Raw genomic sequence first — 9,297 nt, forward strand, 5'->3', positions numbered from 1 at the left:
CATCATGTAGGCTCAAGTGAGGTGGGTCCGGATACTACCCTGCTTGTACAGAGCATAATTCTTCCTACAACATTCAACGAAATAACGTCAAAAGCATTTCCATCGTTTTGGTCTAGCACCACCCTAATCCTCCGTGTGTATGCATCTAAAATTCTCAGGTAATACCGTAGACCTCACGCCAAATTTGACAATCTCAAATTAAAACAACTCTAGTTCTTAAACTGTAGTCAAGCACACTAATATTAAACCCAACAAGTTCGAGCAACCTTGGTAATTAAGTTCCTGGTTGCCAATACATTTATTTTGCTTTCATGCACTTGGAACTCTTTAGCTTATATATAACACTGCCAGGATGTCCTGCATTCACATAATTCAGGTCCTCTACATGTTTAATATACTTAATATTACAGAAACTAAACTTTGTGCCATACTCCCACAATCTGATTTAAAGACGGACCCTAATGTGATTAGTATTTTTTTTATTTTTCAAAATATCGTTTTATTCATCTTTACTATACTAGGATGCGAGGGGTTAGCCAATGAAACCGTCTGTTACGGTGAGGTGCACAGAACTGTGGGTAACCCACTAAAAGCATCTGAAGTCAGATCTTTATGTAATGTAGGTCATCGAAAGTCAAAATATTGATCCGTATTTTAATCCGATTGATACAACACCAGAAATGAAATTTTAATAGACTACTTTTCTGCACCAACAATACAGCATATGCCATGTAGTCTGCTGAGAGAGGATATTTGCTTGGATTACTCTTATTTCGTATTCAGCTAGGGAATTTTTTTTAGGTACATTACACTCAGGACTTTCGTTTTTGTCCCATCCAAACGACTCTTTGACATCCTGTGCAACAGGCCTATGGTGAAACCACACTGGAAATTCACAGGGCCTTTTCCTGGTAAATACTGGGATTGAAACATCAGTTTCTGTTTGGTGAGTCATCATCTTACTAGGCTATCTCACTCCATTAGACACCAGCCAACTCCCACAACTTAATATGGGTGCTACATACATGTAGCAGTCTATAAACTAAGTGACCTGCAGTTAAATTTAGGCCTACATGCATAAGTGGAATAAAATATTAAAACAGAATTTATCTGACAATTCTTTATTTGGTCTCAATAAAATTAAGATATAATTTATTAACTTACATAGTTGCAGGTTTTCTGGTAAAAGCAGAATTTTGAAATTTTGAATATTTTTATTTACTTGGAATGGTTCTGGTAATATATCATTAAGATATAATTTATTAACTTAAATAGTTTCAGGTTTTTTGGTAAAAGCATAATTTTGAAATTTGGAATATTACATGTCTTTATTTAATGATAGGGAAAAATTTGCAAATGGAAAAATTTGAATAAAATACACATTGGAACAGTTACATTTTGTCGAAATTATGTTTAGTTTCCACCTCTCAATCTCAAGACAAGATGGAGAGTCGACTCTTTCTGGATGTTGTAGTCGGAAAGAGTTCTTCCATCTTCAAGCTGTTTTCCGGCAAAGATAAGACGTTGTTGATCTGGGGGGATACCTTCCTTGTCTTGGATCTTGGCCTTAACGTTCTCAATGGTATCAGCTGGTTCTACCTCCAAGGTAATGGTCTTTCCTGTGAGGGTTTTTACGAAGATCTGCATGCCTCCTCTCAATCTCAGGACAAGATGGAGTGTGGATTCCTTCTGGATGTTGTAGTCGGAAAGAGTTCTTCCATCTTCAAGCTGTTTTCCGGCAAAGATAAGACGTTGCTGATCTGGGGGGATACCTTCCTTGTCTTGGATCTTGGCTTTAACATTCTCGATGGTATCTGCAGGTTCAACCTCTAAAGTGATGGTTTTACCAGTGAGGGTTTTTACAAAGATCTGCATACCTCCTCTCAATCTCAGGACAAGATGGAGTGTGGATTCCTTCTGGATGTTGTAGTCGGAAAGAGTTCTTCCATCTTCAAGCTGTTTTCCGGCAAAGATAAGACGTTGCTGATCTGGGGGGATACCTTCCTTGTCTTGGATCTTGGCCTTAACGTTCTCAATGGTATCAGCTGGTTCTACCTCCAAGGTAATGGTCTTTCCTGTCAGGGTTTTTACAAAGATCTGCATACCTCCTCTCAATCTCAGGACAAGATGGAGTGTGGATTCCTTCTGGATGTTGTAGTCGGAAAGAGTTCTTCCATCTTCAAGCTGTTTTCCGGCAAAGATAAGACGTTGCTGATCTGGGGGGATACCTTCCTTGTCTTGGATCTTGGCCTTAACGTTCTCAATGGTATCAGCTGGTTCTACCTCCAAGGTAATGGTCTTTCCTGTGAGGGTTTTTACGAAGATCTGCATACCTCCTCTCAATCTCAGGACAAGATGGAGTGTGGATTCCTTCTGGATGTTGTAGTCGGAAAGAGTTCTTCCATCTTCAAGCTGTTTTCCGGCAAAGATAAGACGTTGCTGATCTGGGGGGATACCTTCCTTGTCTTGGATCTTGGCCTTAACGTTCTCAATGGTATCAGCTGGTTCTACCTCCAAGGTAATGGTCTTTCCTGTGAGGGTTTTTACAAAGATCTGCATACCTCCTCTCAATCTCAGGACAAGATGGAGTGTGGATTCCTTCTGGATGTTGTAGTCAGAAAGAGTTCTTCCATCTTCAAGCTGTTTTCCGGCAAAGATAAGACGTTGCTGATCTGGGGGGATACCTTCCTTGTCTTGGATCTTGGCTTTAACATTCTCGATGGTATCTGCAGGTTCAACCTCTAAAGTGATGGTTTTACCAGTGAGGGTTTTTACAAAGATCTGCATGATGATCTGTAAAAGAAAACGGTAAAATTCTAATAATTCCGTTAATTATTTGTCTGTTTTGAGCCTTGTGATAAATAGCCTACCCAGAACTTGAAAATTGAACTCGGTTGGGTTGTGGAACAATTTGACTTAAAAGTAACCGTCCTAGATAGACTCCTATTAGTATTTCAATATTTGCGCCTTCCATTCCTTCCAAGAATTTCTTCGCGCCTACTACACTAAGGGTTGTTGAAGACTGACTTTCTAATTCTATACCCAATAAACGCCAAAAATACCGAATTATAAAACGAAATAAGTGTTAGATGTAATTTTTATTCTTAGAAACAAACTTGTAGACAAGGTGAAACTGAAACAAATTTGATTCAGATCAAAATTTTCAAGATGGCGTCAAAATTATGACCAGATGACGCCATTTCGTCTGCTAAATTTGAATTTTGGATCCTTTTCCTTCCCTTTCCAGATATAAAATATAATTGAGAAATGAATACATAATTTGATATTCGATAACTCTTTCAATCGGAATTAGGGCCTATTACACAAAAAAAATTTTCAACAAACTTACCAATAAATTCGACAAAATATAATTGGTGTGTTCTTCTGCACTGTACAAAACCTCCGAATAAAACAGATTCGAGGCGCAGAGGCTTTTATACGTGGGCATGACGTCACGTACTATTTTTACTCTTTTGATTATCCAGACTGATTTAACAAACTGACTGATAGAGGAGAAAACCCACACCTGTTATTCAAGACAAAAGGGTCAAGGGTTACTGGGGTTTGGTTTATTGATCAATAACAATGTCATGTGATATACATATGACATACTGAAGCAATCTATTGAACTTTCTCATTATAATGTTGCCATGACAATTAATAAGTTTAGATAATCATGGAACTGTTTAGGTGATACGTGTTTAGTGCATGTATAGAGGACTATTCAATTCGGTTTTACATGTAATTTGTCAGTTTATCACGCCATTTGGCATTTACATGTATACATAATCATGACATCAGCAAAGTGAAATTATGAAATACATTGACCTACTGTGACTCAGTTACGTATGTTGATAAATAAATATTGCATCCGCAAGCTAGAAAATGAAACGACATTTTAAAACCTTTTCTTTTATTTCTGGTGACTCAGTTACGTATGTTGATAAATAAATATTGCATCCAAGCTAGAAAATGAAACGACATTTTAAAACCTTTTCTTTTATTTCTGACTTGGTGATTATTATTAAACGTGACACTCGATTATAAATTATGCCAGAATGTGACTACTTTCCCTAGCCTTAATAAAAGGAACTAAATTGTTAATATTTGGGACCTAGAAATTGACATAAATGGGTTGAAACGCATATATAATAATGTAATAGGAATGTATATAAACTGATTTACGTTCAATCGTTTCTGGTTTTACTCTAATTTCAAATCAGTTATGTTCGGCGTAATATGCGAGAAGTCTCAAGCAAATGGCAATCTGTAGCGTCTGGTTATTCGGGCCGGGGTTATCCTGTTTACACCAGTAATATTTATTGCGCATGCTCTCCAGATAAGAATATGGCGTCACCATTTGACATGACTTATGGAATATGTCTAGCCATGTTCTTCGAGTCCCTTGTTACAAATGGGCAATAGCGCTGAAACGCATTCTGGTACACGATTTGTGTACCAGTGATAAAATGTATATTTTGTCTTAAATATTGGATATCAGAAGCCCATCTTTTCCCGGTAAGATCACAACATCAATCTTGATTTAAATTGACAAATAATTCATGTTTTCAATGTCGAAGACTGTGGATGATATCGAGTTAAAGAATTAGCTGCTTTCAGCTAGCTTGTAACTATTTTGAGGAAAGGGCCTAGGAGATTTGAAACAATATTAAATCCCCAGGTTTTTATTGTGTCACATTCTGATCTTTATATATTGAATACATAGTTTTAACAGTTCATTCAATATTCTCCCGGTCAACACTGAGAAGTTTGATCATCACCGAGAAAGTTCATCAGGATTTTCCGGCATGGTTTCCCCCTTGTCACTGGTGCAGGAAACTGGGCCTGGCAAGAGACAACGTATAGTCATTAGGATGGGACAAAAAAACGAGGTCCCATGTACAAATAGCATGCACGTAAAAGAACCCTTGACATTTGGAAATTGAAATAAGAGTAAACCATATCGCTGCTGTCCAGGCAAAATGTCCCTCATAGCACACTGCCTGGTATTTGCCTGTCTTTATTATCCCAGTCAGTGCAGGAAATGAAGACGATAAACCTCATTTCGTATCATTTCCGTGAGTGAATGTACATTACACTTCCTTGTGCTCAAGTTTGATTGCCATTTGAGGATATATCCTTCCCCTGTTCATCTCAAATAACATATAGAGATGTTAATACATTTACAAGATATTTAAGGAAATGAAATGAAATGAAACAGGGTTTAACGTCCTACTGTTCTGCTCTGACTGGGCTAATGAAGACGGGCTTACAACATACAGTGTGATATGAGGGAAATTTTGCCCAGAGAACAGTGCTATGGCCTACTCTTACATCGAATTTCCAACTGCCAAGGGTTCTTTTACGTGCATGCCAATGTGTACACGGGACCTCAGTTTTTTGTCCCATCTTAACGACTATACGCTGTCCCTTGCCAGGCCCTCTGTCCTACATCACTGACAAGGAGGAACCACGCTGAAAAATCCTGGTGAACTTTCTTCAGCCAGTGCAGGGATCGAACATGGGACCTCAGGTTAGCGAGCCAACATCTTACTCACTTAGCCACGTGCGTGGCTTCTCAAGATATTTAAGGAGAGACACAGTCACTCTGTGAGTATGAGCTGGCTCACAAACCAGAAGGTCTCAGCTTCGATAGCAGTGTTGGTCGAGAATTTTCTTGAAGAGTTTCCAGCTTTCTTTCACCTTGTCAGTGGTGTAGGACGCAGGATGGGCGGGAGGGGGACTGTCAGTAGGATAGCGTCTAGTCAGAAAAGACATGGTCCCATTTGTACTGTGGCTTCCCAAGATATTTAAGGAGAGACAGTGTCACTTGGTGAGTATGAGCTGGCTCACAAACCAGAAGGTCCCAGCTTCGATCACAGTGTTGGCCGAGAATTTTCCTCAAGAGTTTCCAGCTTTCTTTCACCTTGTCAGTGGTGTAGGACGTGGGATGGGAGGGAGGGAGACTGTCAGTAGGAAAGCGTCTAGTCAGAAAAGACATGGTCCCATTTGTACTGTGACAGAGTAAGATCATCTGACAGTTGGAAATCAAAATGAGAGTGGGCCATAATGGCAAAATTTCACTTGTAGCACTTGGCATATATTTGCCTGTGTCCAGAAGTCTGGTTGGTGCCATTTCAATATACCATCTTATCAAGCCCTTCACGTAATACCCTGTATGTTTCATCAATAACTTTGATTGGCTACTGACCCAGCTGGGGACCTCTCATATTCCTTGATAGTAAATATCATCGCGAATACCAAGTCTCGCCCTTTCCATCTAAAATGTCTACCTGTGATAATTGAGTTGCAAAGTTCAAGGTCTCATTCAATGTTAAGGTTTCCGTGGAGGTCGCGATGTTTGATTCGAGTGTCTTTGTGCCACAGCCTCTGATTGGACAACTCTATTGTTCACGTACCTATAAGTTCGGGAATTTCTGACTAATCTAGCAAAAGCTAGATTTTGTAAACTCGTGCCAAATAGTAGGATGTTAAACCTAATTTCAATCAATTCATAGACAAAAGATATGGGTTCAACTGGCAAAGGCCTCCTCCACTATCCACACCCCTTCATATTTAAATTTAAAATTATTTTTGCAAACAATATGTTTTCATTTTGTTTATTTTTTTAAACATGCCCTTTAAACAAGTACAAAGTTTAAAACAACAATGCATGACACAATAAGAAGTGTGATAAATGACCTTCATATCACTGAGATATTACGTGTCAGTATTTACAAATGCAGGATTCAAATATTTCTTGTGACACTTTCACTTTAAACTTAACCATTAAACTATGATCGTCATTGAGGGATTCTTAATCCATTGCAAACTACAATATTGTGAAAGTTGAATCTCTAAAAGGAGCATCAGTTCAAAAATGGTTGCATTTCTGTCACTATTTACATGTAGGCCTGAAAAGATGTACAATAAATTGAATATTTCGCATCCACTTGACAAGCCAGTGCCATCTATAATTTTTGCTGAAATTGTTTGATCGGTCTATTTTTGATCAACTGAATCAAACTGGGAGATTATCCACCGTTAATATTTTTACTTCTTAATTAAATGTTAAATATCAATTTCGAGTGCAATTAGTATGGATTAAGCCCTGAAAAATTAGACATTGTCCAAAAAGTATAAATGAGGATCAGCAGCTTTATTTGATACATGCAAGGGCGTGTGCAGAAAAATGAGCAGAGGGTACCTGTTCTGGCATGACGGACAGCAGAGCTTTGAAGGGGATATGGGGTTCTCCCCCCAGACAAATTTGGAAGTTTGATGTCAATTTACTTGCATCTGAGGCCATTTCTGAAGGAAATTTACTCTTTTAAATGTATAGTGTCTCTCCTGTACTATAGGCTCCACATGAGCTGCCCCCCCCCACCACCTGGACACGCATCTGACATCTACCAGTATCCTGAAGGAATTCTATACGGCAATGACATTTTCATGTATAATATTGTCAACAAATGTTTAGAATGGAGCAGGTTTGGGTGTTTCTACTTTCAGAAATTTTGCAGTATTTGAGAAATATTTTTGGCTGGCTTCTTGAACTCTTTTTTCTGCAGCTTGTGGGTTAACTATCTCCAGGCCTTGTAATGGAGTGAAGGCCACACTGGATGCCGTACCTGCTACTTGTTTTTTAACAGTCGTACTGCCTCCCCAAGTAGTTTGATTTCCTTTATTGAGTTTCTGTTGTAAAGTTTTTGAAATTCTAGCCTTGGTTTTCGCATCTACGGGAGGTCCACGTATTTTACCAGAATTAGATTTGCCAAGCGAACCGAGAGAGAAACCAAGGTCTTCTTGATATGCATCATCTTCAATCTGTGCGAAATTCATTCGGTTTGTAGCTTTTCTCATTTCTGTTAATCCTAATCTTTCCTTCATTCTCCGAGCTCGTCTGCCTCCTCTTTTCTTTTTTGACTGTTCAATAGGAGCTGGCAAGGCTTTAATCGTTTTCACTGGAGGTGGTTCCTGGAGTTTATCTAACTTCTGTTCTATTTCTGCCCGTAAAGTGTCCCCGACTGTGCCGTCTGTGCTCTCGTGAAAACTGTCCACTCTTGCTGCCAACGTACATTTTGCTGCCACTAATCTTGTTGCTTTTTTTCTCAGGTCAGGAGGCGTTTTCTGTACAATGTCTGCGTAATACAAGAATCCTGTATGGGGTAAAATCGCTGTGGACGAAAAGCCAGACAGCGTTCTTTTCTGTGCGCCAAGTACCATGATATTGCAAGCAGGCATGGTGGCTAACTTGGTCAATCCTCCGGCCACCCCCATTAATTTAGCAGCAATAGATGCTCCCACTATGATAGATACGTTTGGTGCTATAAATGTCATTCGTGATTCAACATACTCGAATATGCGATGTTTGCACTCATTCAAATCAAGGGCCATATCACAAGCTTCTATGACAACATTTAAATCAGGTTCGGTTAGTTTTGAGCCTTGCGTCGTTGATGCCGTCACACTAACAACCATTATAGTAGCTGGCGTTAAAATTTCTTGCAAATTTTCATTGTTTTTAGATTTGTCCATGATGTTATTCCCCAATTCTTTTACTGTTGATATATATTCCAGTGCTGTTGGCACCAACGACTCTAATTCTGGGAATCGTTTCGAATAGGTATCTCGAACGAATTTGTGAATAACGTTTATTTCATTGTCTATTTCCACTGTCATATTGTTGGCGTCAACAATAAGTTTGTATTCAGGATCAGACTCCACTGGGCCACTTACAGAATCCCTTCTCTCCATTTTGGAATATTTTTCAATATTGACAACAATTTCTTTCAACTCATTACTGGTTTGAAGTTTGGCAACATTGTGAACATCATAATTAGTTTTTTCAACATCCATGGCAGAAACATCCTGGATGTCTTCCACCTCTAGTGGCAGTAATTCCTCATCATCATTATAATCGACTCCCCCTTCTTCCAAATCAGCTAGCAGTTCGTCTGCTAGAGACATTTTGGATTAGATATTTTTTTGTGGTTTGCTAATTGCAAGATGCTCGTATACAGTGTTTATTCGTTCAACAACGTGTTTCTTGCGTTTCAGGCAAAAGCTTTATTTTGAGCCTCACACTTCCAGTCTCTTAATAGAATTGGGTGTCCCTTATCCGTCCCATAATATTTGGGTTGAGGTATAGTTTCATTTTAGTGGTAATATTCATATCTGGACTATTAAGACTAGTCATCTTTTTAAAGTCTATAGCCAATATTGTTATTGGCACACGTGGAACTATTTAAACGAGTAGCATAACATACTCCAAAAATATACATTATGTTAATATGG

General features: G+C 38.7%; 2 protein-coding genes across 2 annotated transcripts; both read right to left on the bottom strand.

The window, feature by feature from the left end:
* Window positions 1-1,105: 1,105 nt before the first annotated feature.
* On the bottom strand, window positions 1,106-3,478 carry LOC126830559 (polyubiquitin). Its single transcript, XM_050560955.2, has 2 exons — window positions 3,350-3,478; window positions 1,106-2,793 (listed from the first exon to the last, which is right to left on the bottom strand). Exons 1-2 carry the CDS (start codon window positions 3,446-3,448, stop codon window positions 1,414-1,416), a joined length of 1,479 nt encoding a protein of 492 aa, XP_050416912.2. The 5' UTR covers window positions 3,449-3,478; the 3' UTR covers window positions 1,106-1,413.
* Window positions 3,479-6,604: 3,126 nt separating this feature from the next.
* Window positions 6,605-9,100, bottom strand: LOC126830558 (U4/U6 small nuclear ribonucleoprotein Prp31). The gene has a single exon (XM_050560954.2). The coding sequence runs from the start codon at window positions 8,968-8,970 to the stop codon at window positions 7,477-7,479; it is 1,494 nt and encodes a 497-aa protein (XP_050416911.1). The 5' UTR covers window positions 8,971-9,100; the 3' UTR covers window positions 6,605-7,476.
* Between the last annotated feature and the right edge of the window lie 197 nt (window positions 9,101-9,297).

This window comes from Patella vulgata, chromosome 8 (genome assembly GCF_932274485.2).
Source record: "Patella vulgata chromosome 8, xgPatVulg1.2, whole genome shotgun sequence".
In the NCBI taxonomy this organism is placed as follows: Eukaryota; Metazoa; Mollusca; class Gastropoda; family Patellidae; genus Patella; species Patella vulgata.

Excerpts from the sequence above, each read along its gene's own strand:
- LOC126830559 (XM_050560955.2), bottom strand. The coding sequence starts at position 3,448 with ATGCCCACGTATAAAAGCCTCTGCGCCTCGAATCTGTTTTATTCGGAG. Across the intron at positions 2,794-3,349 it reads ATATTTTGTCGAATTTATTG|ATCATCATGCAGATCTTTGT; the intron begins GTAAGTTTGTTG and ends TTTCTTTTACAG.
- LOC126830558 (XM_050560954.2), bottom strand. The coding sequence starts at position 8,970 with ATGTCTCTAGCAGACGAACTGCTAGCTGATTTGGAAGAAGGGGGAGTC.